Source organism: Chiroxiphia lanceolata, chromosome 20, assembly GCF_009829145.1.
Source record: "Chiroxiphia lanceolata isolate bChiLan1 chromosome 20, bChiLan1.pri, whole genome shotgun sequence".
NCBI lineage: Eukaryota > Metazoa > Chordata > Aves > Passeriformes > Pipridae > Chiroxiphia > Chiroxiphia lanceolata.
Window position 1 is genome coordinate 5,288,601 of NC_045656.1, and position 27,962 is coordinate 5,316,562.

The window sequence follows — 27,962 nt, forward strand, 5'->3', positions numbered from 1 at the left end:
GCAACCCCTTTAACCCATCTTAATCTTATCTGATCACACCTGGTTCCCAGTGGCTGTGTTGAACAAGGAGCCCAAGCCAAAACCCAGGCAGCAGCAGAGTTGGGAGCAACTAGTTCACCCACCTTACAAGGCTATTTCATCTCTATTGAAACCATTAACCTCTCAGAGATCTACAAGCCCTAACTTCAAAAGACAAAGTGCATCAGGAAAAGTCCACATGGTACACTGAAAAAATGAGGCCGTTTTATTGATGATTAGACTCTGCACTGGCAACAAGCATCAAGCTAATACAGACAGACTTCAACCAAAGCATGAGCTTTGAATCAGAAGTCATAAAGTGACATGATGCCTTAATAAATTAAGGAAGTTAATTCCTCCCCATCATCAACTCTTCACTTGAAGTTCTTTGCAAATTCCTCTCCTTTCTTAATAGAAGCCTTCAGCTCAGACATGGCCGCAGCAACCATCTTCTCTTCAAAGGGGGAGAGCTTGCCAAGGCCTAGGTTCTTCTCAATTCCTTTTTTCTGAGGGAAAGAGGATTTAAGGATTAACCATTCATTGACCTAAAGAGTAGCTTAACAGCTTTGACTAAGTATTACCCAGCTGAGACAGAGACCCAGCCTGGACCTCTGTCATCTCTAGTCTGCCAACCCTGTGCTTCCTGGTAAGGTTCAAAACCTCTTACTATCTGTGGCAACTTCTACAACCCTCACAAACTTCTCCTTCACTGTTCACAAGTGTGAAACCTGAAGGAAGTCCAGCAGCTCCTTCAAGAGGAAACTGATAGCAAGTGCTCCTTCCCACTTCCAGACACACCATCTGGTAAGAGAATCACTCCCCTCGGTCTATGTCCTCTGCTTGCCACTGGCCTGCAACCTCAAACTGCTTTAGAGTGACACTCCTGAGTTTTCAAGATGCCTACATCTACACCCTACCCCTCTGAATACCCCTCTGCTTCCATTCCCTCATCAGCCTGCCCCTAATACAGCAGACACCACCTTTTGCATCCCAGCAGCCACAACAGGGCTGAAGCATCCTTGTCCTCCATCACTCCCATGGGATAAGGGTGACAAAAGGAAGACTTCTTTCAGAGTCCAGAAGAGGTTCTGAAAGCAAACTACTAATCCTAATCCATGCTGTAGCTCCCCATGTGCCTCGATTTCTGAGGGCTTTGCTTATAGCAGGTCAGGCTGAGGAGACAGGTTTGTTGACTCTGGTTAATCATATGAAGGCCCAGAGTAAACAGGCCTGACTTGAGGCAAGCATGACCTCTTAAGCCAAGTCTGAATCTCCAGTTACTCAGTGATCTGCAGTCTAAGAGCAGATAAGAGCAGCAGCATCCTTGCCAAGCTGAGCTATGTTCCTAAATACCATACCCAAATACTCAAGACTCTTAAAAGTACACTCAGCTGTTAACTCCAGCAATACCAGGCATTCAGCTAAACTAAAATCACTGAGTAAAACCCACAAGACTCCATCAGTAGCTGCTGTCAATAAGCCTCAGGATTTAAAGTACATACTCCCAGCTGCAGAGGTGTAGAGAAGTACGGGCTCTCCGTTACGTCCGACTTAACAAAGGCACATTCCACAACCCCTTGCTTTCCACCCATTGCATCCAGTAGAGAGAACACAAATCGAGCACCAGCATAGGCCATGGACAAGGTGGCAGATCCTGTAAGAGTGAAACCACTTTTAGAACAGATCACGTTGAAATTTGATACCTTCTTGGGCATCAAAGGTTTCCATACGGGTATGTTTACAGAGCTCCAGTGTCACTGACTTCAAGCTCACAGTCAGCTGGATAAAGCAGCAGCTCTTGGCCAGTTACATGCTATCCAGCTGACCAGATTTATAGAAGAAACAGCTTACTTTGACAGAGAAGATTCTTTTTAAAGCCATATATGGTGTGGGATCAGTTAATGTTCAGTCTTACATACTGAGCTACTTCTGGTAGCACAGCTCAGGCAGTCACAGCTAGATCCCTAATCAGCAGTTCATAAACTGTAAGTAAGATTAAACTGCAGGGGACTGCATCCACTCAGGTAGATAACAAGAATTACTTGAAAGCTGTACTCAAGAACCCACCTGCTCCTGCTTTAGCTTGGACAACCTCAGTGCCAGCTTCTTGAATTCTTGCTGTAAGCTTCTCCAGTTGATCCTGAGGAAACTCCACTTTCGGTGTGCACTAGATAGGAAAGAAAAAAAAGTTACTATCCAATACCAGAACCCCTCCAGATTCAGCATAAGGCCACTCACCCACACGATGTCTTTTGTACCACTGCAGTTATTACCAATAGTTCTCAACTGGGCAACTTGTGTGACACTGACCAACTGCAGGAGTCACCAGGGCCACTGGTCACTGCAGGGCTGGAACAGGAGCCCAGCCGTGCCCACATTCCTCAAGGACAAACTGCAGCTCTGCAGCCAAACCAGGGCTTGCCGTGGTTCCTCACTACTGTGCAGTCCTTTGCACTAAACAGATGCCCTCCAAGCATTAGGAATTTCAAACAGTCATCCTGTAAATATTCGGGTCACTGTGGCATTATGGAAGTCAAGAGCCTCATGAAGGATCCAGTCTCCCAGCAGTATTTAGAAGTTACTAAACCTTCAGACACAGTTCTGCCAGTAGCTTAAGCACAGCTGTGTCTCTCCCAATGGACTGCTTAACCAAAGCACCCTCTCAGCATACAGCTGCTCCAAAGCTCTTATTCCTTAAGAAAATCCTTCTGTGAAGGATATTTTATTCCCCACTTAGAGCACAGCTTTTCCCCTTTTTGTTGCAGATTGTCCTTGGCCATATCCCAGCCATCTCCCCACGAGGCTGCAGCCTGCTTAAGAACTGCATTTCAGTCTGGCTTAGATGCACGAAGGGAGCTTCTCCTGATGACCTGCCATTGCCACACCTCAGATCTTATATCCCAAAGTCCTTTAGAGGAAAGCTGGAACTATTTACACTCTTGACACCATCCAGAGTTTAGATTTGGCTTGCTGCCTTCCATCTCATCCTGCATCTCATCCCTGAAGCAGCCATGAGAGCAGGGAAAACTGCCTCTGCTCTATCTTAGCAATGAACTGCCATCACAAAGGCACTTTACATCAACCCCAACACCCTGAGGAGTGTGCTGCCACTCAGAGCAGTCACTATGACCCACCTGAGAGATCAGAGGGATGATAGTCTTCCCAGCGTGGCCACCAATAACTGGAACAGTTACTCGAGCTGGATCTAAGCCCTAAGGGAAACATGAAACTTTCCAGCTTCTGAAGCACATGGGCAAGAAAAACAAGTGAAAACACCACACTTCACCGTCTGCCCTGGGTACATGGACACATTGGTAAGTCAAAGGTTGGACTCCATGATCCTGGAGGTCCTTTCCAACCTAAATGATTCTATGATCTATAAGCCGGTGCTACACAGGGCAGGAGTTTCAGACGCAGCTCCGGGTTACTCTGATCACTTTATACAGTTACAGGACATTATTACTGCAAGTTTGGATAAACAGCAGCACAACATAAACACCACCAGGGCTATTAAGAGTAGTAACCTGTTACAGCTCCTGATACTTTGCAGAATATCCTCTAACACCCAGCACAGAGTTTGACTTGCAAACACATACAACAACTCAGCCCTCTCCTCCGGTTGCACCAGGGGTTGGAAATGCCAATGGAATTAAGGAGAACACGTAGCTCACTCACAGGGCTATGAAAAGGAAAGGTCAAAGTCTCTTGAACCACGTTTTGCAAGAAACCTTATCTCCAGGCTCCTCTAGAGAATGGAGGCAGGGAATCACTGCCTTCGCCTCTGGCTCCACAGAAATCCGAGCTCCTTTGGCTCTCTGCAGTGATTTTGGAAGCATTTCTGTATAGATCTGATACCAAAGCAGGCAGTGTCCCTCCCCCAGCAGCTGTTAACCATGACCTGCCTTCAGTTCAGCCACAAAAGTGTTTGCTCTGACGATGTCCAGCGTTGTGACACCAAAGATTTTGTTGGGATTATACACACCGTGCTTCTTGAAGACTTCTGAAGTTATAGGGATGGTTGAATTTACCTACCAGCAAGAAGAGGCAAGCACTGATTAAAAGCAGTATAATAACAAAGCCAATGCACGAACTTAAACAGGCCAACAAATAACCTGAACTACACTTCCAACTTGGAATCAGCTGCAGCCAATTACTTTAATGCCTAAATTGAAGAGCAATTTACAGTCAGGCTGGAATAAAAGTCATTAATTTTACATAACCATTAAGACAATAAATTTGTTCATTCCCATTACAAAGGCTCCTCCCTTAGAGAGCTAAGACTTTTATCCCTAATTTTAGCTAATACACGAGCTTGTATTATAACCAGTCACACAGATTTTGAGATATTAAGCACTTTTATATCCAAGTTTCCTCTGACTTAAATACAGCCAAGAAAAATGGGTTAGTAGAACCAGGCTTTTAGAGCTTTTCTGCTAATACACTGCAGATCTCAAAGATACTGTTCAAAAAGAATTTGGATTACTCTAGTATTCTCAGTCTGGATTTTGGTTGGTTTTTTTTTTTTTCCCTCTACATTCCAAAGCCTTCAGAAAACACTTACCGGGTTAGAAATAATACAGATCATGGCTTCTGGACAGTGCTTTGCACAGCCAGTTGTCAAAGAGGCAACAATGCTGGCATTGGTGTTGAACAGGTCATCACGAGTCATACCTGAAACACAGCCAGTGCAGTGTCCTGTTACCCACAGTCTGCCCCTTCACGGGCAAAGCAACCCAAACAAAAACCTGGGCAGAGACACATCAGCTCCTGGTTTCATAGATCCAGAGGAAATTCTCCAGCTGCAGTAATGAACTGGCTCCAAAGATAACTCCTCTTGCTAACAAACAGATCAGCCCTTTTCAGGAGCAACCAGCCCAGCTGTCCATTGCCAGAACACATTTCATCTAAGCTGCCTGGAGTACACTGTGACCATACAGACCCACACCACTGATACTCAGAGCAGCCTAATTGCTCCCAAGATGAATTCTCCTCCTTCTCTTAAGTCACCTCCACAACTCCAGCTTAAATGCCAACTGCTCTGTGCAAAATATTGCTGGTTGTGTTAAGTTCCACCTCCCATTTCTGTTGCAGCAACTACTTAACTGTGAAAAATGAAGATTTAGGAAGAGCTAGGCATTGAAGTCTAGAATTTTGTTACATTCCAAAGAGGATACTAAAAAACAGAGTAGAAAAGGTGCGGGTCAGAGACATTTTAGGAAGCTTTAACAGCATTTATTCAGAGATGTCCCAAGAAGTTACTGCACAACTGATGCAATACAAATAGATTATTTCTATTCTCCTGAGAAATGAAACAACGAACTGGTTTTTATTCCTCGAGCATTGCCTCAGGGCAAGAAACACAAAGGGAGATTTAGGATCACTTTCATGTAAGGTCTTTGCACCTCAACCCCACGTGGGAACTCCAGAAATCAGTGCTGCCCATTTCACAAGGGACAGTCTAAGAGAGAGGCCTGATACCATAAGCAGCTCTGGGTCAGGGGCATTAACAGACCACTTACACCCCAAGCCAACACCACCATAAAGCACCAGACACAGCTCTATTTGAGCAGCAGCACTGCAGAGATCCACTTCAAAGCAGCCCTGGGGCCTTCCAACAAAGAGAACGTACCTGGTTTTCTAGGGACTCCCGCCGGAATAACAACAATATCACAGCCCTTCAGACATTCTGGCAACTGCTCAGGTCCCATGAAGCCTGAAATGGAAGACACTCAGGCATTATGCTTTCGAGAGTTGTTAAGTAACTGATACTTTGAAGTACAAAATTACACCCAGAGGCATCCAATTCCTTTTTTAAATTTAGCCTTCAATTCAAACTTACGCTGAAAAGCAAAGAAACACAATTATGGATGGATCCCATTTGATGTTTTATCCTCGTTTCAAAACTTTCAGAACCAGAGTGGTGAGAATCTCACATTCAATTGTTTTGAAAACCCCCAGTTCCTCCTGCTATGTGTGTTTACTCTCCAAAAACCTTGGCACGAGAGTCAGTGCCCAAAGAGAATTTCAGGCAGGCACATTCAAGTAAAATGTCACCTTCTGGAGGTCTTCAGACAAAATAAAGATCAGCAGAATAAGTTTTGCTTTCATCAGAACCTGACAGCGTCCCTTCAGAAAAGAAGCATGTGGAATTCATGTGGATACCCAGGGAGTGTTAAGTCTAGTTGTGGTCAAACTTCTAAATTCAACACTCAGGCTTTGTTCAGAAATAATTTCACTGAGTGTTTCCTGCCAGATATCACAAATTCCCCTTCAACAGTGCAACCACAGGCCATTTTCATCTCCATACATGTCAATCTAATCAGCTAAACCTTAATTAATCATGCACTGCTCGAGGAAAAAGCTACTTATATTGACACCAGGCTTCAGGGTCGCTGTGTGAAGATTCCCCTTCGCAAGCAACGAGCGATTCAGCGCCAGAGCCACCCGAGAGGATCCCTCGGGAACACGGAGCATTCCCAGCAGTACCTTTGACCTTGGCTTTGGTCTCGATGTGGCTGAGGTCAGCTGCCACTCCTGGAGTGTGGGCAATGTCATAGAGGCTGAGCTTGCTCACCAGCGGGCTGTTCTTCAGGAGCAGGGACAGCGGCTGCCCGATGCCCCCCGAGGCCCCCAGCACTGCTACCTTGGCATTGTTCTGTGGGAAAGAGACAGCAAATATGAGGTGCAGAACTTCTGGCAGCCACCCCAGCGGTGACCTCGGGGATTCCACCACGCTTTCTTTACTTTTAGCTCTATTTCTCAATTTTTCACCAAGCACCACGCAAGCTCGATAGGCTGAGCCCACAGAAAAGTGATGCTCGTGAGAGCCTCCCAGGGATCCTCCAGGTTTATGGGCAGGACAAGTTGGAGGAAACTTATTTGCAACCTGAAGCTCAAAAGGGAAGCAAGGCTGGGGCAAAGGAACCCGAAGGATCACCTCTCTCCAGACAGAAATGTCTGCCTGAGACTTATACCTGCCAGCCAGGTCTGACTTAGGGCAAAATCTGGTTTGTAGTTTCTCTAGACTATTAATATTGCCAGTATTAAAAAAATATGCCTTCCCATTTGGCAAATCAGTACACTTAATGGTCTACAATAAATGTAATAACTACTGTATGTACAGGAAGAAAATGTTTAGGCCAGAAATAAATTCAACATAGTACCTGCAGCTGCCTCAAGATCAAGGTCTGAGAATATTACATGACTAGAACTTCCAGTTTTGATCATGTGGCTGAGAATCAAGTAAAAGCAACTCTTCTTGGCTGCCCTGTGAACCAATTTTACCCTCACAGGTGTACTGGTAGGACGTTATTGCTCTCTGCTCCTGTTTGTAGAGTATTGACAGATGAGAGAAAAGGGCCAGAACAACCTTAAAGTGCAATGTTCTTCTGGAGTGATGGAGAACCAGTCTCCTGCAGAGATGCAACAATTAGTGCTGAAAAAGCCAATCTCTATCACAGCCTTACCAGATAAATAGTTCCAAGTCCCGACATGAACACCTTAATTACTGTGCTATGACAAGAAATAATCCACCCAAGAGCTAGATTAGCCCAACCTCATCTTGGTTTTCTTGCTATTGTAACAGATGTAATTTTGCATAAAACTCTTGAAGGGGAAGCAAAGTCTGGCATTAATCAGTGCTGTGCCCTATTTATGACTGAGCTGATACCATGAGGTCAAAACCTCACTGCTAAAAGATAGAGTTCCTACGAAAAAAACTTACACAAGCCTCTCCTGCGCAGCACATCTTTATAGCTCCAATAATCACTCTGTCGTGTCCCACTGGCACTATTAATGTCAGATAGAGGTCGGTCCCTACCCATGCAACCACAGCAGCAGTTCTCCTCTGGTTTGGGGTCAGCAAAACGGTGGATTGCAAGCACACAAAGGATTACTGCTAAACCCCAGCCACCAGCTTTAGGTCTTAAAACCTCTGGAACGCAGGGGTACGTTTGCACTAGAGGAAGGAAGCGGGAAACCTGCCTATCACCCACTGCACACCACCAGAGAGAGAAGTTCATCAGGTCTGGGCTCCTCCCCGCGCTCCACAGCCCCAGAACCCAGGAGGGTCTGGGCTCCTCCCCAGGTTCCACCCGAGCCCCGCAGCCCCTCACCGCGAGGGTCTGGGCTCCACAGCCCCTCACCGAGGAGAACCTGAGCTCCTGCCCGGCCCCCAGGCCCCTCTCCGAGCAGGGCCCGGGCTCCACCTGAGCCCCGCAACCGAGGAGGAACTGGGTCCAACCGCGGCCTCGCAGGCCCAGAACCGACGAGGAGCGGGGCTCCACCCGAGCTACACCCTCACTGGGCTGCACACCCTCCCTGAAAAGGGTCTGGGCTCTCCCTGGGCTGCTCCACAGCCCCTCACCGAGGACGTCCCGGGCCGCACCGGAGCCCCGCAGCCCCTCACCGGGGAGCACACGGGCTCCACAGCCCCGCACCGAGGGCTCCCCCTGAGCCCCGCAGCCCCACTCCGAGGAGGCCCCAGGCCCGGCCCCGCTCCCCACCCACGTTACCTGTGCGGAGGTGGCGATGCCGCGGCGCAGGGCGGCGCTGGTGGCGGTGCTGAGGCGGGACAGCATGGCGGGAATGGTGGGAGCGGCGGGAGCGGAGCTGGCGGCCCTCGGTGACTCCAACGACCTCCACGGCCTGCGCGGCCCCGCCTCTCGCGAGACTTCCCCCTCCCCTTCCCGCCGCGGGCGGCAGTCTCGCGAGATCCTGGCAGAGGTAACCTTGGAGACGGGCGGGCGTCGCTCCCCAGGCCCGGCGCAGGGAGAGGGCGGGATCGGGGTGTCGCGATAGTCGGCGACAGCCCGCCGGGGATGGCAGGGGTGGCGCTCTGTGAGCCCCGACACCTCTACAACATCATCAACCAGTGCCGGCGGTTCCCGCGGCTGGCGGAGCCCAACTACCTGTGCCTGCTGGGTGAGGCCGCGGCACAGGCCCGTCCTTGCCTGCTGCTCCTGCCTGCTGCTGTCCCTGCCTACCCCTGCCCATCTCTGCCTGCTGTTTCCTGCTCCTACCTATCCCTGTCCTTGCCCCTACCCCTGCCTGCCCCCTGCCTGCTGCTACTGTCCCTGCCTCCTGCTTATCCCTGCCCCTGCCTGCTGCTCTTGCCTGCCCCTGCCTGCTGCTGCCCCAGGCTTTTCCTGCCCCTGCCTGCAGCCAGGCGCTGTGCTCAGCCTGGTCCTGCTCCGGCTTTCCTCATGTCCAGCTCTCCCTGCTCTGATCCATCCCATGGATACACACTCTCCCCCTCTACTTCCAGCAATTTTAGAGGTGGACAAGATCTTTCAACCATTTCACAAAGATTGCTGATAAGCATTTGCATCTTGCATAGTGCCAATACCCCCCAAAAGGGTGTCTGATATTGCAATATTATTAAATGTTTTGGTGAAGGAGTCAGACAATTTGGGAGTGGGGTTGGGGTCTCTCTGGTGCCCCTCTGCCCAGCTCTGGGGCAGCAGAGGCAGAGCTGCTGGGCAGAGGTCAGAGCAGGCACAGGACTGGTGCTGAGATGCTACAGGAACACACTTGGGTCAGGACTAAGGCTGCTGGCATCACTTGGTGTTACACACACACTCACATCGGTCCTGGAGGTCGTTATATCCACACCAGAAAGCCTCAGTTCCTAAAAAACCAAATCACAGAGTTGTCAAGGTTGGGAAGAGACTTTCAAGATCATCCAGTCCAACCATCAACCCAGCACCACCATAACCACTACTAAACCATATCCCCAAGTGCCACAGCCCCAAATGTCTTTTCTCTGGGTAATGCCAGTGCCTGAATTCCCGCTGACCGAATCACAAACAGAATTCCACCTTTACAAGCCAATTGCTCTGTCTCGGTTGGTTTTTTCAGATGCCCGTACTCAGCGTGAATTCGACGAGAGCCACATTGTTACAGCCCGCAGGATTGAACGGGTGAGGGCATTGTTTGAGTGAACCACCCCTCGATTCAGCAATTAGCAGGAAGCCAAAACTGGTTTAAAACCCCCGGGAAACGTCCCGTCCTCTCCCGTGCCTGTTGCAGCCGTGCTCGGTGGCTGCCACTGGGGGGATGTATTCTGTCACAAAGCAAAGGTGGCCTCAGCAGCCCGAAGGATTGGCACATAGGGGCTGAATATCAGGAAAAATATTGCACAAGGACTCACATCTTGTAGCCTTGTCTCGCAAGGACAGTGCTGGCATCTGCCCCGCTGTGGGTGATGAAGCAATCAGGGCAGTTTGCATAACTTCTGGCTCCTAACCGGAGCTCTCAGCGTCACCCACACCCACACGGACAAACCAACACGTAGCTAGAGAGTTGTAGCTTGAAAGATGTCAGTAGTGTTGATGCCACAAGAGCAGAGTGGAGCTGTGCTCCTGACAGAATTCCTCTGTGATTTTGCAGAGTCCTAGAGGGGAGTATCTGATCCCGAGTGCAGAGGAGCTGGGCTATGTCAGACACTGTGTGGTGTATGACTACAACACCAGCGTTTTGAGCTGCTGTGGCTATGATGAAGAGGAGAAAGAAACAGGTACGTGGGACCCATATCAGCCAAGACCTCACTGCCAGAGAGATATTCATCCCATTCCTCATTTAATTTTACGCAGCTCATCGGAAGAGGTGCAAATGTTCCCAGTTTTATTTGAAAAATGATCATCCGTTCTGTGCCTCCGGTTTTTCACTGTGTTGTGTATGTTCTTAGGCTTCAAAAGTCCAGGTTTTATTTCAAAGCATCCTGGCAGGCCTGGTTTCCATCTGTGGATGATCCCCCGAAGCTCCTTGATGCATGTGAGGCATGGGTTCCTTTTTCCCCCCACACTTCCCTGAGACTGGGCTTGTCCAACAATTGCCTTTTAGGGAGCAGTGCTGCTTCAGGGACCGGAAACAGTGGCTTGAGTCCCGTGCATTCCCAGAGTGAGTACTTCCTTCTCTGAGGGCTAGAAAAAGCTTTCACATCATGATACTTAAAAAGATGTACCTTTAATGGGGGTGATGATTTGATGGAGTTCACCGGGAAGTGAGAAGAGCTGGAAACCTTTCCATGTCATTTTTCAGCCCTCCTTGAACCATGGAATTGTTCAGCTTTCACACATCCTTCAGCAGGGAGTTCTGCTGTGTGCAGGACTTCTGTATGTTTATTTGGCTCTTATGAGCTTTACAAAGTCTACAGTAGTTTTAGCAAAGATTTACATCACTGTACAAAGGAAAAAATCGTGGGTGTGTAAGGGGAATGAAAAAAGAAGGATATTCCTAAATGCTTGTTGATGAGGCATTAAAGTGTGAAGAATCAGAAGTGGGTTTCTATTGTGCTGATCTATTTCTAAAGCAGACATAGCTAGAGGGAAGCAGGATGGATCCCTTGGGAAGAGGAGCAGCCATCTCACATAATTTACTTCATTGAGGAGAGTGTTTAAAACACTTGAGGAGGATTTAAGACACTTCCTTCTTTCCCCCTTTGCCTAAAGCAAACTAAAGAAAAGGGCCTCTGTAAAACTATGATTAGCAGATTTAAATTAATAATACTTCCCTCTTGTGGGAACTTATTACAAGTATTTCCCAAAGAAAAAACGGGAGAGAAAAAAAACCCAACCAAACGCCTTTCTCTAGACCTACAGAAGAATCAAGGAGAGGAATAAAAGATTGGGACAAGAGGTGAAAGCAGCACACAGGTACAGAATAAGTTGAGCTTTTAGCAAGGTTTTCTATAGAGCATTAAATTAAATGAAATGGGAATTGCTATGGGTGTTGGGGAGGCAGGTGATGGAGACACTGACCCTGCCCTGGCAAACAGCTTTTTGGTCTCCTTAGATACTCAGGAAGGAGCTGCATTCCTCCACGCCAGAAACTTTCAGGAGTTCACCCGCCACCACGTGCTCGTCCTGAAGGGAGGGTACAGGCATTTTTCATCTTGTTTTCCTTTTCTGGGGACTCAGAAGACACTGTGGATGCCTCAGGTGACATGAGACTAATCTGAAAGTAGAATTAGCATTCATATTCAGCTGATGATGGCTGATGAATTCAAGTTAAATGGTGTTGCAAATGTAGTATCACAGTAATTTCAAGCAAAGGAATGAAATGTCATCCGAATTGCTGTGCTTGCCCTGAGTCTCACCACTGATTCTTTTTCCTCTTCCATTGCGTGAAAGAAAGCTCATGGAAACAACCTGGGAATGTTTCCCTGATAACCCCAAAACTGGCCTGGGGAGAGTACAGATAACTGAACAAACACTAGCAAATGATGAAAAGAAGCAGGGTCCTCTCTCACATGTGGTTATCTGGGATAGTACACAGCAAATGTTTTCAGATAGAAGTGAAATTCCTACCAAGCACTATGTTTCACGTGTTTTCATTGGGAAGGATCACAAAGCAAGTGCTGGTGTATTGTTTCAATAGGCTCAGAAAGAAAACAGCCATCCACTCAAACACCAGTATCCTAATATTTGGTTTCACCCACAAACATTGATCTATTTAATAGCTCATGAGAAACAATCACCCTTTATTTCACACCTAGGACAGGACCTGAGGCAGGGCAGGCTAAGAAGGTGCTGGTCAGCAGAAAGCATCTCATTGCAACGTGTCTTTTGTTCCCTCCTGATTCACAGGAAATAGCCCATGACACTGTGCTGACCTGTGCAGCACAGGAGGCAAAATCGATTCACTTTGTGCTGCTTTGTGAAGGGCAACACATTGCTGAGCCTCCCCATCGGATTCACACGGACACAGAGTACCTCCCTGCCTCTCAGTTTAAGCTGTTCACTGTTGGTTTAGCCTGCTGCTTTGTGCTGCTGCAGCAGTAGCAGAGTATCCATTAAGGATGTCGAGGCTTCTTCTGCATTTTCATTCTCAGCCTCCGCTCTGCAGGCTCTGGAAGCAGCTGCAGAGTTGTGCTGTGCCACTACAGGGCACCTGCAGCTCTGCAGGTGGCAGATGATTTCATTTAGCCCTGCAAACAGTAACCAGTGAGAACATCAAATGGATCTGTTATGCTGCAGTCCCTGCAGACAATGGGAAGGATATATTCCACCTCCTGTTTAGTCAGGGTTTGTTTCAAGTAACGCTGCAACAACAGCAATGCTGTTAATTATTCTCAGTAAATCTTGTAAAGACTTCAATATACAGAAAGTCCAGGTGATTGAATGAATCATTACACTAAATTGTGTCATGGGCTGTTGACTAAGTGCTTGTTCAATTCTTCACATGACTTATGTTTAAGAACTTAGCAAGCTAATGGAACAAAGACCCTCTCTAACCTGAGCCTATGGTTTCTTTCCGGCAGGAACTAGACAACTTCCAGCCATACCCTGTAGAAATACTGCCTTTAAAGTTATATATGGGCAATTTCAAGCAGGCCTGTGACCAAAAAATTCAGAAAGATCTGAGGATCAAAGCACTAGTCAATGTCTCTGAACAGCCTGGAACACTGTAAGTTAAACAGTTCAAGGTTTACCCTCACCAATGTCTGTGATGTGAATAAATGAGGTGGCATAGAGTCTGTTCACAGAGGAGTCAGTGCCTGTGAACTTCCAAGGAAACTTCTGTTGTTCACTGCAGATTCCAGTGCCATTTCATGCTCATTTTTCCAATCTCTACCCCAGAGCAGCAACACAGTCCTGCAGCCCTCGACCATGCCATGGGTGGGTTGGGTGAGAGGAGGAGTGGAAAGCACATGGCATTTAGAGTCTATCACATACTACCATTATCCAGGAGAAACCTATATCTCTGAATAGCTTTCAGAGCAAAATCTTACAAACACATCAGTGTAAAAGCTAAATCACCCATGTGTCACATTGCTAGTCTTCCTTTCTTCCTACTCTGTCCATGCCCAGTCTGCAGGTTGTGCTGGAAATGCCATTTCACACGGTGAAAAATCCAGTGGCATTTCTCAAGGAGGTGACCCAAACAAAGTAAGCAACAAATCCAATTACCCACCACTCAGGACATGTGTACCAGCAGACATTTCTCATGCCTTTGGCTCTGGAGGAAGGTCTCTGCACTGTGGGTAATATTCCCATGCCCTCTGCATGATGTGCTTTCACATTTTGGAAATTCCTCACCAATGGTTTGCTCTCTGAGTTCTCCGAGTTGAGTTCTCTGAGCTTTTGGAAGGAGGAGATGCTGTCATAGAGAATGACATCAAGTGACATGGGGGGGGGGCTCTGTTCACAAAACAGCCAACACACACATGCTGTGAAGGCACTCTGGCTTTCAGTTCATCTGTTTGCATTTATCTCTCAGATAAAGGAAGTTGTAGGTTAAGGCAGTGATGCTGATACCACGTGGAGTGGAAAATCAGTAATTAAATTGGATCTGTGTTACAAACATCTCAGTGTCTCACCATAACAAATCCCTTATCATAATGTTAATGATGATGATGATGAAAAACTTACATGTGTAACAGCAAACAAAATTATCACCTTGCCTCCAACAAACACATCTTGTCAAAGCTGCTTCTCTGGTCCATGTGGTCTGTGTGCTCTCTTTCCAGGTTTGCAGAAGATGGTGAATCCCTCCATATATCTGTTCCAGATTCACTCGAAGCTGATCTTTTTTCTTTCTTTCCCATCATTTCTCATTTCATAGGTGAGTTGATCCTGATCTGGAATTCCTGAGACCTTGCTCACTCGAGGATATTAGATGGGAGTGACAGCAATTCACTCCAACAGGAAGCTCAGGCAGCAGGGTCGTAATCATTCACGATCAGTACACTCCCAAGCAAGCCCACACCCTGATGGATGCTGGACCTGCCTCACTATCCAGCCTGTTGGACAGAGAGGCAATTTTACAGGGCACCTGACTCTGCTCACTGTAAAGAACACCTTACTCTGGTAATAGGCAGCTTTCCACCTGACCTGAAAAGGCTTTGCTGCAAAGTATGCACCAGAGCTCCATAGGATTCCCTTTTAGTCCTTTGCAACAACCCTTTGGCTCTTACCAGCCCAAATCTTCAACCACCACAGCTTTATTTGAACCAGAGTGTGACCCACATTAGGGAACTTTTCACAAGGTGCTGCTAATCTTTAAGATTTGCAGTGCAAACCCACTGTAGAGCCCGGGAAGACTTTCAGATTGGGTAGCATCAACCTGCCTTTGGCTGATTACATCAGATAGGGCATGAAAAAAACACTCTGCAGCTCAGTGCCTGCAGCTGCACAGCAGACACAGCTCCTGCAGCTCCATCCTGTGATGCTGTCAAACCCTGTTGTTATCTTTTATCACACTTATCAAATAACACCTGCCACAAACCAGGACCCTGCTGAGTGGAGTGTTGTTCAGAAGCAAAAGACCACCCTGGCCCCACAGACCTAAAAATCCAAGTACAATATCAGAAGTGACAACTGGATGCAAAGAAACAAGGAAACAACATTTGAGGATATAACTTTGTAGTCCTGAACTGGATTTGATGATTTGCATGTGCCCAAATGCTGAAATTCACTTGCTTGCCTTTCGTTGTGCCCCGTGTTTTTCCCAGTAGCGTTTCAGAAGACAGTTTCTTTCTCCCATCAGTTTGTGCAAATTTCCAAGGCAGACTACAAGAGTTTATTATCTTTAGCTCTTGTGAAAGTGTTACACTGTTTACCTGATAGTGGAACTGTTTACTTGGCCCTTGAGAGCGAGATTATTCAAACTGTAACAGTTATGGGGGAACACCAGACTAAAGCTCTCCACTTACTCCGAGAGAGGAGTGTGGATATTCTCATGCCAGGTGTATGTTGGAGTGAGGCAACTTCTACTCAAGTTCTGGAACAGAAATAGTATCTCATTATAGAAATAAGTTAGAAAATGCTGTTATACTTGAAAAAAAAATTCAGAACCAACAGAACATCTAAGCAACAGTAAAAGGCTTTGCCCTATGAATTTTATTGTTCAGTTGCTAATATTCTAAAACCATCATGCTGTCTAGAGAGAGAGAGAGAAAGGATTAATTAAATATGCAACCTTCTAGGCACAGGCAGCAGAGTTAATGTGATTAGGAGCCACTGACATCCTGTGGTAGCAAATGGGTTTGCTGATCTTTGCAATTTTCACCACAAAGTATCCATCATAAAAACATCATAAAAACAGTGCCCCAGCTGGCATGTACATGCTTCCTGCTGGTGATGTCCATGGAGAGAGGAAAGGGATTTAGAGTCTCAGTCCCCTCCAGTTTGGGAGCTGATTGCTCCAGCCTGCATGGAGAGCAGGCACTTCATCAGAAATTTCAATACCTTTAAGCCTTTCTGGGAAGAGTTTGAGCAGGTGATGGGAGTGATGCTGACCACAGGTGATGGATCGTGGTAGATCACATTTCTTCAGTTCCCTGATATAAAGGTGACACTGATGTGCAATGAAGCATTGACTGGTTATTGTCACTGGTCCTGGTCTTCAAAGCCACATTTGAACCAAGTGGATTTCTCAGAAAGGCAAATGCTAACAGAAATGGGAGCTGGCAGTGCCCATCTGCTGCTGTCAGGGTTCCTGAGGGCTCCTGTCGCTCAGCCTGTCAGCTGTCACCGAATCAGTGCTTGGCTCTACCTTTGGAAGCTTGATTTCCCAGATCATTAATTTGTGATTGGCATTTCTTTACTCAGATGCTCAGATGGATGTTGGAGCAGTGCTGGTGTTCTCCAGCCTGGGGATAAGCCGGAGCAGCACAGCCATCATTGCCTATCTCATGCATTCCTGCCGGCTCTCCCTGAAGGTATGGCACTGTCACAGTTCCCACCGAGACTGGCTGGGTCTGCACTTGATTTCTCTTTCTGAAGCCTCATCACTGTAGTAGTAACACATTCACTGTCTGTGATTTCATGCAGAATATCCACCTGATAATGTAACTGATTATATGATCTGAGATTGCACCTTCTTTATACCATTAAGGAGCTGGCTTAAGTGTGATTTTGGATCTGTGAGTTCTTACCCTGGCACCTGTGATATCCTTGCATTTCCCTACTTAACTACAGGGCTATAAAACTAAAGCTGTGGTTAGAGAACATGGTATTTCTCTCCTGGATCTGAGAAAGAGAGTGGAAGCTACTGCAGGTAATCCCACCTCTTAATTCCATGGTGTTACAGGGAAGTTCAGAAACCAGTGTTTGCAGGGCTCTGATTTACCACTGACTTCAGCATCAGCACTGACCCTTTCTGAAACCCCATTTTATTTCTCCAGAAGCAATCCCCTCCCACAGATGCTGCTGTAGAGAAAACTGGAATGGGATAATACTCACTCAGGAGGGATGTACAGGTTAGATGGCCAGTACATGCTGTTCCGTAGCTCTGAATAATGTAAGAAATGGATGAAGGATGGCTGGGAATGGCCTGGCTGTGCAAAAGCCTGGCAGCCTCTCCCCTGGTGCCCTTTCTGCCTTTCCATACAACACATGGGTATTGTGCTGCCCTAAGCACCATCTCATGGTACCTGCTAACACAGAGCAAATGAGTTCCCATGGGAACTGAACAGCATCTCCTCATCCTTGTTTAGAAAGTCTCCTCTGGGAGCTTGAACAGATTGATCCAAACTTCACTTAAGCTGGGCCTGTGTCTGATAATTTTATTGATTTTGTGCAAACATTTGCAACGTAAGAGGAAATCTCTTTCCGTGGCTGTGTGCCAGTGGGTAATTAGAGGCTGAGGGTGCCAGCAGGGCTGCAGACATGGCTCAGTCCCTGCACTAACACGGGTGTAACTGCTCCTGCATGCTGATAACCAGCCACTTGCACACTGAATTTCAGACCGGGCTTGCATGGCAGTGCAAAAGTCAAAGGCTGATCCTTGCCATTCCTCTCAGTTGGCATCAACAGGTTGGTCTCAGCGTTTTACTAAGTGCCAAAAAAAAGAAAAAGAAGAAAAGGTTGACAGGGCAGTGCTTGCCCACTGTTGGCTGGGCAAAGCTTTCCTGAGGGGATTACCCTGGCAGGCAAGTTTGTTTCTTGCAGACAAAAGCAGTGCAACAGATTCCCGTGTGATTCTCCAGCCAATTCAGGCAAAGATCTTTGAAAGCTTCCAAAAGCAAGGCAGATTTGGGATGTGTGGCCCCTTATTCTGTTAGTAATCAATATGTGAGTAGATCTGTTGAGTCCAGGGAAACTGGAGACACCCACACTGTGGTTCCAGAGGAGTAAATATTGGAAGATCAGCCTTGGAGCCTGCAGAATCACTGTGATTAGAAAAACAAACCAATGGAGCACTATCTGCTGACCTTTGGTCTCATTACACTTAAGCAACCCTCCAAGTGCAGGGGGCAAACTCTTTTACAAGCAGGAAGATGAGCACTGCTGGGAAAACACAGGGATGCAGCTGAAGTAATGCACAGCAATGCTGGTGGGTCTGCCCTGCGTGTGTCAGAGTCCCTGGGTGATTACTTGGAACTAATAAATAGTTAAGATGGCTGTAATTAGTGCAGTGGGATAACTGCAGGGTCATAGCTGCTTCTGCCACATCAGGTCACACCAATCCAAAACCATGATAACCTTTGTTGCTTATCTGTGAATGGCTGATGATACTTCACTGCTTCGTTCATCATCTGTGGAAGGAACAGCATTTTAGGGTAGAAAATCCAGGCCTGGAAACCTGCAGGATACCTGCCAGGTAATGAAAGCAGCCTGAGCTGTCCTCATATCCAGGAGAGCAGAGTATGAACGGGACAGGCTTCTCTGAAGTCCACATCTGGATCCAGCCTGTCCTGCTTTGGCAGCCAAAGTCTTGCCTGCAGGTTCTTGCTGCCCAGCGCAGGGAGCAAATACAAAGCCGTGTTGTCTACAAGTGTAGCCGTTTCATGACTTTCAGTTCAATTCCTAACACTTCTCTCCTTTTCTTCTGCTTACAGGGAGCTTGGGATTACCTCCTGAAGTGCAAACCGAGCATGAGACCCCACCGGGGCTTTGTGGAACAGCTCTCGGCCTGGGAGAGCCAAATGTACGGGACCAACATCACAGACATCTCTGAGCCAAACTACTGACAGGGAACACCCTGCAGGGAAAGGCACTCCCTTCCACACCACCAAGCAAACGACTTGAATGCTCTTTGAGAAGGACCTCAGTGGAAAAGCTTTCCTCTTTAGCTCCATGTTACTTTGGGTCAACTTCTGGAGCCTCCTGGAGAACTCATCTGTGCTGTAGAAGGTGTGGCAGTTTGGGGAATGCAAGTGCTGCAGGATGAGACCCATTACAGGCTGTTTGTCTCTTTAGTAAGCAAAGGAGACTATAACCATAGTAGGGTTATCTCTGAAAAGGTTCCTTATCCATAGCCTGGAATGACAAATTTAGAGTCTGACTGTGGCCACTTCCAGCCTGGAGAGGTGACAACAGAATTTCTGTGATTCAGAAGTCCCTGCAGCCTGCGAGTGCCTTCTTAGCTACCCACAGACTCACTGGTTGAATTGTTCAGATCATCCTTCCCACTTGCCACCTTCTAATCCAACAACCAAACCTCTTGGCACAGCCGGTAGTTTTGAAGCCTCAATCCTGCTACACGAAACCTGAACTCAGCGTCGCCCTCTCTCTTACCTCACTGTGAATTCTGCTCATTGACATCCCAAAATAAAAACATTCCAGAAAACACTCCCGGGCTTTCCCAGCGCTCTGTGTTTGCCATTTGCAACGGTCGGGTCCATTTAATTGCTTTCATTAAAGCACCCTAAATACTAAGCTAAAAAACAGCGAGAGTTTAGACTTCTAATCGTTCGAAAAGCGAACTGTTTTAAATAGACGGCACCTCCATACCAGAGTACTACTCGTACCTAATAGGAACATTCCTACGAAAGGAAGAATCCGTGTAATGGGAATTACAGGCAGACGTGGCCCCGCCCCCAGTCCTGGCCCCGCCCCCCCGGTGGGCGTGCCCGGAAGGGGGCGGGGCAGCGGCGCGGTGGCCGCGGGCCGGGCCGGGCTCCGCCATCGCCGCCATGGCCGCGGGCGCCTCGGCCGCCGAGTGCCTGCGGGAGTGGGAGGAGCTGCAGGACGGCTTCCAGCGCATCCAGGTACCGCCGCACCCCCGCCCGGGGGGCTCGGGGACCGCCCCGGCACCCCGCGGTGACCGGCACAGCGCCCTGGGGGATCCGCCGCGGGCGCCCCCCGCAGCATCTCCAACGGGTCCCGCGGGCAGCCGGCGGCTCCCTCCTGGAGCGCGGCCGCTTCTCCCCTTTTCCTTGCGTCCCAGCCCTGTGCGCCCGGGCAGAGCGGTTGGGAGCGGGGCGGAGGTGCCAGGCTGTGCCGGGCACGGCGCTTGCCAAGGACCGGGGGCCGCCGGTCTGAGCCCCCGGCCCGGCGCGGAGCTGGCGTGGAGAGCCCAGACCTCCCGGTGTCCAAGGGCTGGGAGCTGGCGTGGAGAGCCCAGACCTCCCGGTGTCCAAGGGCTGGGAGCTGGCATGGCACGGCCGGACGGGGAGCGCAGATGCCATTTCACGCTCTTTATCGCTCCTTATCGGTCCTTATCGCCCCTGTCAGCCCCGCTCGGGCCGGCCCGGAGCCAAACTGCCCCGCTGGCCAGGATCACCGGGAATCCGGGCACACCGCGGCCAGGCTCCTTGTCCCGACCCCCCGTCCCCCTCCCTCCCGTGCCCTGCCACCCACCGGGGGCTCCGTGCCAGGCAGGTGACAGGTATCAGAGGTGCTTCCACCTGCTTTGTGTAATCCCCAGGGCGCGGGCTGCCGGGGGAAGGAGTGGGCAGGGTTCAGCTCAGACAGGGTCACCCAAGGGAAAGGTTGGCTAACCCCATCCCCTGCTGCTGCTCAGGTCACTCAGCTGCAGCTGCACCAGTTCCCTTTCCCCCTCCTTCCCCCCCGGGAGCGGGACGAAGCGGATGTTGTTGCGGGCACGTCGCTGCTGTGCCCAGATCTGGGGCAAGGGAGGCTTTGAGAAACCTCCTCTTGCTCCATAGGGGTTGCGTGGATGTCCCGGGTCGCCCACTTCGAACACTGAGTGCAGCCACACAGTGCTGGCCCTTCCCATTGGAAACCTCCTCCTGGGGTGGCTCCTGATCCAGGCTATCTCCGAGCGTGGTGCTGGGATGCTGACACAGCTAAAGGACTTGTCACAAAAGCCACTTGCTCACAGTTAACTCCAGAGCAAGAGGAGGAGGTGACTCCAGATGGGAGCAGGAAAGCTTGATGGCCAAGCAGGGAATGCCCTGGGAGAGATCAGGGACATAAATCACTGCTGGGGAGCTGGGATTGTCTGGGATCCAGATCTGCTACTGCTTGTTACCAGAGGGATGTTTCCCTCCTCTGCTCTGAGTTTCACCTTTCTCCTTTGGGAACAACTTTCAAATCTGCTGATCAAGTGCTCGATAAGAGCTAAAACTTGTGTGCCAAGGTCTAGTCCAAGGGTTGTTGTGAGCAGCGTGTAATTCCCTAGTGGAAGTGGCATTCAGGCTGCTGTGGCTGAGGTGAGGCTGTTTTCCAGCTGACCTGGACAGGCAGCAGCATTGATCCCACCCGCTCTCTCCTTTCCTTGCTAAATATAGTGGAGAGTGGCATCCAGCCTTTCCCAGGTGCGGTTGGGTTACCAGGCACTTGGCTGCAGCCCTGCTGTGAGTCCGTCCTCTTTGTCCAGCTCATTGACAGGCTCCTTCCAGCTTCCCAGGGGTGCCCAGAGCCACAAGTCGGGGCAGCAGCAGGTGCTGCACGGACCTGGAGGCAGAGAGAGTCACTTATCCCATCCCAGCACTCAAAGCCATCGCTCTGGGTTACCATGGCCCTCAGTTACAGCCCTGGCTCAAACAGCATTTCTTTCCAAGCCTTTTCTATCCTCTGTGCACAGTCAGTGGTCTCCCAACTGTGGGAGCATCACCACATTGGTGGCTGGACTTTCACAGCCCACAGCTGGAGGTGGCTGGACACGAGGGATGTGCAAGGGCAGGACCAGGCTGCGTCCTGTGGATGTACCTGCACCTGTAGATACCTTCCTTGGGATTGGGGATGGGCATCCCCATGGAAGCAGGGCTGGCTGCAGGCTGTCCCCAAACACACCTGGTCCTCTGGAGCCACCCCTCCTCTCACCCAGCTGCTGTGCAGGTGAAGTTGAGGACATTTTTTAACAGAAGCATCAGCAGTGCTCCCGTGGAGGGCCCGAGGACAGGGATGGCTGGGCAGGCAGCTCTAATGCTTGCTGGTCTCTCCTTCCCAGGATAACCACAAGCTGTACAAGCAGAAACTCGAGGAGCTAACCAAGCTCCAGGATGGGATCTCCAGCTCCATTACACGGCAGAAGAAGCGGCTGAAGGAGCTCTCGGTCTCCCTCAAAAAGTAAGTCAGTGTCCTGTGACAGCACAGGAGGGGAGAGAGGCAAGGATGGGGCTCTCACCCTGTGTCTGAAATACAAACCTCTCTGCAGCCTCACTCATGGCAAAGTGCTGTGAGAGGCAGATCTTCAGCAGCCTCCCTTCCTTGTGCCCCAATTTGTGCCCCGTTTGCAGTTCAGAGCTTGCAAGGGCTTTGCAGGTAACCATGAACTGCCACACTCCTGCACCAAGCTCTCCCCATCCTTCCTCAAGGGTGAGAGACTCCTCTGGCCTCACCTCACTCCCATTCCTGCTTCCTTCTCTTGGGCAACATCCCAGCCTGACAGAGTTATGGACTTGCCTCCCATCTGCCTTTGCTGTCCTTGGGGTGTCCTTGCCCGAGTCAGTCACCTGTGGAGTGCCAGCACGTGCTGATCACGTTGCAGAGGCTCTCCTGATGCCAGTGCCTGTGTTTCCTCCCCAGATGCAAAGCCCACGCGAGTCCCGAGCAGGTATCTTCCATCCAAGAGGCCGAGAACCTGATTAAAGAGAGGCAGAATGTTTTCTTTGAGATGGAGGCCTATCTGCCAAAGAAGAACGGGTAAGAGGCACCTCAGCTCTGGGTGAAACGCCAGGTCCACCCTCCACATCCCTGTGGCTGTAAGGCTGTAAGGCTGCTGTCACCCTGCTCCTGGGGGGGTCACAGCTCTGCTGCTCCACTTGGGCTCCCCAGAGGACACCTGGGCAGGAGCCTCTGCAGCACTGCCCTCTTCCTCCTCACTCCTCTGCCTGCTCGGGGCCTTCATCCACCCTTGGACAGTGGCTGTGTGTGGGGGGAAGCCCAGCTGAACACCCCAGTGCCCACAGGAGGTGGGGTGTGTGCTCGGCCACCCATCCCCCTGCCCTGGGGAGGGGATGCCAGAGCGTTTGTGCCTGGCAGCTCCAAGTGGAAATCAGCTGGGAGGGAGCTCATCCCTGGCCCCAGTGGTGGCACAAGAGGGGACAGCTCCACGGGCAGGTCCCCATCCTGACACCTCTGCTCTCTCCCCAGGTTGTACCTCAGTCTGGTGCTCGGGAATGTGAACGTCACACTGCTCAGCAAACAGGCCAAGTACGGCTCCCTCCTCACTGCCACCTCTGCTTTGCCTGGCTCGGGATCCCCTTGGCACCAGGAACAACAGCTCCTCCCGGCCAGACACTGGGCTGGCTTGGCCCACCTGGTGTAGATTCCCTTCCTGGGCTGTTTTCTGCATCATTTCACAGAATGAGCCAAATCCTTGACTCCCCCTCAAGCTCCTGCCACTGGGCTGGGATGGACCATTAGCTCTGACAAGCTAAAAAGGATTCTCCACCAAAGCCATGTCTGGGTTTCCCCCTCCTCTTCCCTTGGGGAAACACCAGTGCATGGTTTTGGCCCAGGAGAGCCTTCCCCATGCCAGAGATGCCCAGCCAGGAGCTTGTGTCCCTCTCCTTCTGTTTCCCAATCCTCCTCTTGAAGACATGTGCAGACTCCAGTCTGCCCAGCTTCCCCAAAGTCTGGGCCACCAGACAGGTTGTTGGGTGGTTTGGAGTGCTTGAAGGTGTCCCACCTGTGTGGAAGCAGCCTGGTGTGTTCTCCTCTCAGAAATATCCCCAAGGCAAGGTTTTTCCCAAGTATGTCCCAGAGATTCCAAACGGGACATCACTTTTGTCCAGCTGGGTGGGGTGGGAGGATACAGCATTCCAGCAGCCACTTCACTCCAAGTCCTTGTGCTTGCCTGCAGGTTTGCTTATAAAGATGAATATGAGAAGTTTAAACTCTACCTCACCATCATCCTACTCATTGTCTCCTCCTCCTGTCGGTTCCTCTTCAACTCCCGGTGAGTCTGGCTTGGATCCTGGGCAGAGATCTCCTCCCAGGGTCCCTGTGTCCTCTTCTCCCATCCTGCATCCCATCCTCCCATCCTCCCATCCCATCTGGACTGGAGCTGAACTGGAGATCCTGATAAAGGATCTGGACACTGCCCTGGAGGTGGGGTGGCCTTTGTGGCTGCTGCAGTCCTGCTGTGGCCGTGGTGTGTGGGGGGGAGCAGGTCCCTGCCCGCGGTGGGTGGGTGTCCCACAGCAGTGCCAGTGCCCCCAACACACCCCTTTACACCCTCCTTTGTGTGACACCAGGGTGACAGATGCCGTCTTTAACTTCCTCCTGGTGTGGTACTACTGCACCCTCACCATCCGGGAGAGCATCCTGATCAACAACGGATCAAAGTGAGTCCCTGGGCTCGGGGAGGGGGTGCAGCGAGTTGGTCCTTCTCCGCAAAGCTGGGAGGTTGGGGCCCATCGAGCAGCTCTGAGCTTCCCAAGGGAGCAGCTCCCTCCTACTCAGGGTGTGTAGCAAGCCCTGGTACGAGCTGTAGGAGCAGGGCAGGAGGAACTCCCCGTGCGGAGGTGGTGCAGGAAGGTGGAACGGCGGCTGGAAGGGCCCCAGCTCCCGGTGCTGCCCAGACCGGAGGCGCCGGGTCCTGCTCCGAGCACGGATGTTTCACAACCAGCCCCACTCCTCATCTTGCCCTGGGAGCTGTCAGGTGGCTGCTCCACTCTCCTAGTGCACCTTTGGGTTGGGATTCACACTCAAGACCTGACGCCCCTTCTCTCTGTCTGCCTTCCAGAATCAAAGGCTGGTGGGTTTTTCATCACTACATCTCCACCTTCCTCTCAGGTGTCATGCTGACATGGTAAGTGTGTGTTCCCTGTCCCACGGGGGGCTGTGGGTGGCTCTGGCACAGGGACCTTTGCTGCCCTGACCTGCAGCCACAGGGGCTGTGGGGCGGGCAGGGCTGGCCGTCCCCTCCCAGCCCCATGTCCCCAAGTCAGCACCGTTTCTCCACAGGCCAGATGGGCTCATGTACCAGATGTTCAGGAACCAGTTTCTCTCCTTCTCCATGTACCAGAGTAAGTGCTGTGCTGGGACAGGGACTGTGGTTGGCCTGGGGTGCTGAACGTGCCTGTGGGGCTCTGCAGCACGTGCAGACCTGGCTGCAGCTGCTCACAGCTCTCAGCTTATCTGCGTTTTCCCTTGGACTCTGTCCTGCCCTCACCTCCCTGGCGCTGGGGTGATCTTTGTGGGCAAGGTCATCATGGAGCTGGGGCCAAGAGTTAATCCCTGGGCCCCTGCTGATGGCAGCCACACTCTCCTTGCAGGCTTTGTGCAGTTCCTGCAGTATTACTACCAGAGTGGGTGCCTGTACCGCCTGCGAGCGCTGGGTGAGAGGCACAACATGGATCTGACTGTGGGTAAGTTGGGATCTCCCCTTACTGATTGTCCCAGTCCAGCTGGACCCACCATTGCTGCAGGGCCTGTGGCTGCCCAAGCCTCCCTCTCAGCTCCAGCCCAGCCTCAGCTAACTGGGAGCTGTGGGCTCAGCTAACTGGGAGCTGTGGGTTCTGTTAAAGGTAAAGGTGGCAGTTTGGTCCGAGGTCAGTTTGGCTGCGGTTTGTCAGTGGCAGAAACAGTAAAAGCTACAAGTAAAGCCAAAGCTCTGAGAGCAGCATCTCCCATAGGGCAGCAGCAACCCACAGGCTGGGTGCCCCCCACCCTCCTGCTCTCCTGGGACCACCAGCCCACAGCTGGCTCCCTCGGGATGCGAAGTGGCAGTGGATGTGGCTCCTGGCATCCAAACTTTCCCCAGGAAGCTCTTTCAGACATGAAATATCCCTCCAACACCCCAGGTACTGTGTGTGGGCTGTCACCTCCCAGGCCCTTGTGACACCAAGGGCTGGGCTGAGGGGCTCCAGCATGGGCGAGGGCAGCTCCACTGGAGCAGCTTCCTCTGCTGTCTTAGGAGTCCCTGCCACCATCGCCCCTGCGAGTACAGGTGCCCACGGTGAGGTTGGCATGGCAGGCCCTTCTCAACCAGGCATAGAGTGGGCACTGAGTCTGGCTGCCTGTCTCCAGAGGCGCTGGGCTCCATCTGCTCCCTGCCAGCCTCTTCTGGGTCCTCACACAAACCTTCATCCTTTGCAGAGGGTTTCCAGTCCTGGATGTGGAGAGGCCTCACGTTCCTGCTTCCCTTCCTCTTCTTTGGGCATGTGAGTCTGCACTGATCCCTGCAAGAGGCCACAGCCTCAGGTGGGAGCAGGTCATGCTGCAGTCCCAGCTGTGGGGTCAGCAGCCTGGACATGCCACAGTCCCCACAGGCTGCTGCAGCCATGTGATATGGGATGCCAGGGGTAGGGAAATGCTTCCAACAAACGCTGAGCCTTTTCCTCCAAAGCACCCACCGCCTCCACAACTGGAGCAATGAGATGGGGAGGACCTGGGGCAGTTCTGCCAAGTGCAGAATAGAGCAAAGGGGCTGTGGTGAGAAGCCTTCCAAATCCTTTCCAAAGCCCTTCCTTGGTCAGAGGCTGATGGGCAAAGACTGCTCTGAGGCTTTCTCACAGCCCTTGAGCTCCAGGTGGCACAAAAGGGGAGGGGATGTCCCAGCTGGGGTCCTCTGGGGATGAGCCCTCTGACTCTGAGCCTGGATGGGGTTTCACTGCCCTCACATCAGGTCGGTGTGGGGTTTGTGCCCAGAGGAAGCAGCTGGATGAGTGTCAGCATGGGATGGAGCCTCTGAGAGCAGAGCTCCCCCTCAATCTCCTCTCTCCTGCAGTTCTGGCAGCTCTACAATGCCATCACCCTCTTCCGCATGCTCCAGCACCCAGAATGCAAGGAGTGGCAGGTAAGGGGGATACCGGGGGGCTGCCCTGGGAAGGGGGATGCCCCAGGCAGGTCCCTCCTGCTGACTTGTGCCTCTGTGCCTCCCACAGGTCCTCATGTGCGGCCTCCCCTTCTCCATCCTCTTCCTGGGGAACTTCTTCACCACCCTCCGCGTCGTCCACCAGAAGTTTCAGAACAAGAACAAAGACACAAAGGAGAATTGAAGGGGGGCAGGGTGGGGGCCAGGACTGTTTCTCCCCACTGCCTCCATCCCCCATCCACATCTCCTCGATTCCGTCCGGACTCTGGTGTCTCATCCCATTCCTTGGAAGCCTGGGTGCGGGACAGAGCTTGGGCCCTGCTCCTGGACAGTCCGGGTGTTCACTGCGGTGCTGGATCCATGCCCAAGCCACTCACCCAGAGTCAGGAGCACCCTGTGACAGCCACTCCCATTTGCTGGGATGTTCTCTGGATGCTGGTGCTCCCCATCCCACTGGGACAAGGCTGGCAGCTGCCTCACATAGTTCCTGGCATGGTCGAGGTTCCCCCTTTCCCCCCCAGCCCTGCAGCCCCTGTGTGTTGAAGGCAGAGGCCCTGGGGCAGCCTCATCACTGCAAGGGCAGCTGGGGGCTGTGCACAAGTCCTGGGTTCCAGGGTGTGCCTACTCCAGTTCCTCCCTCACCTTCAATCCACAGGGAAGAGGGGGCTGGGGCTCAGGAGGGGTGGGGAGCACCGAGAGCCTGGGCCAGGCTTCATACTGGAGCTGCACAAACAGCACCCTGGGCTGGCATCTCTGGAGGGTGCAGATGTAAAAATAAAGGGAAGGCACTGCCCTGGGTCACTGGGGTGGTCTGGGAACAGTTTCCATGCTCTGTGGTTTTGGCTCTTTGGGAAGGGTGTCCTGACACAACCTCCCTGACAGGAGGCTGGAGGTGGGGGTCTGTCTCTTCTGGGTAACATGCAATAGGACAAGGGGAACAGCCTCAAGTTGTGCCAGGGGAGGTTTAGATTGGATATTAGGGGAAAATGTCTTCACCCCAAGGGTCGTCCAGCCCTGGCACAGGCTGTGCAGGGCAGTGGAATCAC

General features: G+C 51.1%; 3 protein-coding genes across 3 annotated transcripts; 2 read left to right on the forward strand and 1 right to left on the reverse strand.

Annotated features, from left to right (window-relative positions):
* Positions 1–221: 221 nt before the first annotated feature.
* MDH2 (malate dehydrogenase 2) lies at positions 222–8,699 on the reverse strand. Its single transcript, XM_032707235.1, has 9 exons — positions 8,532–8,699; positions 6,505–6,673; positions 5,648–5,731; positions 4,580–4,689; positions 3,921–4,046; positions 3,153–3,230; positions 2,086–2,185; positions 1,521–1,672; positions 222–524 (listed from the first exon to the last, which is right to left on the reverse strand). The coding sequence occupies exons 1-9, from the start codon at positions 8,595–8,597 to the stop codon at positions 393–395; spliced, it is 1,017 nt and encodes a 338-aa protein (XP_032563126.1). The 5' UTR covers positions 8,598–8,699; the 3' UTR covers positions 222–392.
* Positions 8,700–8,748: 49 nt separating this feature from the next.
* Positions 8,749–19,536, forward strand: STYXL1 (serine/threonine/tyrosine interacting like 1). Its single transcript, XM_032707236.1, has 9 exons — positions 8,749–8,940; positions 9,877–9,938; positions 10,408–10,534; positions 10,861–10,917; positions 11,812–11,957; positions 13,280–13,425; positions 14,489–14,583; positions 16,572–16,681; positions 18,803–19,536. Exons 1-9 carry the CDS (start codon positions 8,838–8,840, stop codon positions 18,932–18,934), a joined length of 978 nt encoding a protein of 325 aa, XP_032563127.1. The 5' UTR covers positions 8,749–8,837; the 3' UTR covers positions 18,935–19,536.
* A 301-nt stretch (positions 19,537–19,837) lies between these two features.
* Positions 19,838–27,739, forward strand: TMEM120A (transmembrane protein 120A). The gene is made up of 12 exons (XM_032707234.1): positions 19,838–19,954; positions 22,102–22,220; positions 22,680–22,796; positions 23,247–23,306; positions 23,959–24,054; positions 24,353–24,442; positions 24,844–24,909; positions 25,065–25,126; positions 25,376–25,468; positions 26,199–26,263; positions 26,830–26,898; positions 26,987–27,739. Exons 1-12 carry the CDS (start codon positions 19,880–19,882, stop codon positions 27,098–27,100), a joined length of 1,026 nt encoding a protein of 341 aa, XP_032563125.1. The 5' UTR covers positions 19,838–19,879; the 3' UTR covers positions 27,101–27,739.
* Positions 27,740–27,962: the final 223 nt, after the last annotated feature.

Coding starts and splice junctions, on each gene's coding strand:
- STYXL1 (XM_032707236.1), top strand. CDS start 8,838: ATGGCAGGGGTGGCGCTCTGTGAGCCCCGACACCTCTACAACATCATC. Junction 10,535..10,860: donor TGAAGAGGAGAAAGAAACAG/GTACGTGGGACC, acceptor ATTGCCTTTTAG/GGAGCAGTGCTGCTTCAGGG. Junction 14,584..16,571: donor CATCATTTCTCATTTCATAG/GTGAGTTGATCC, acceptor TTCTTTACTCAG/ATGCTCAGATGGATGTTGGA.
- TMEM120A (XM_032707234.1), top strand. CDS start 19,880: ATGGCCGCGGGCGCCTCGGCCGCCGAGTGCCTGCGGGAGTGGGAGGAG. Junction 19,955..22,101: donor ACGGCTTCCAGCGCATCCAG/GTACCGCCGCAC, acceptor TCTCCTTCCCAG/GATAACCACAAGCTGTACAA. Junction 23,307..23,958: donor CTGCTCAGCAAACAGGCCAA/GTACGGCTCCCT, acceptor GCTTGCCTGCAG/GTTTGCTTATAAAGATGAAT.
- MDH2 (XM_032707235.1), bottom strand. CDS start 8,597: ATGCTGTCCCGCCTCAGCACCGCCACCAGCGCCGCCCTGCGCCGCGGC. Junction 4,690..5,647: donor GGGAGTCCCTAGAAAACCAG/GTACGTTCTCTT, acceptor GCTGTGTTTCAG/GTATGACTCGTGATGACCTG. Junction 3,231..3,920: donor CTTTTGTGGCTGAACTGAAG/GCAGGTCATGGT, acceptor TGTTTCCCTTAG/GGCTTAGATCCAGCTCGAGT.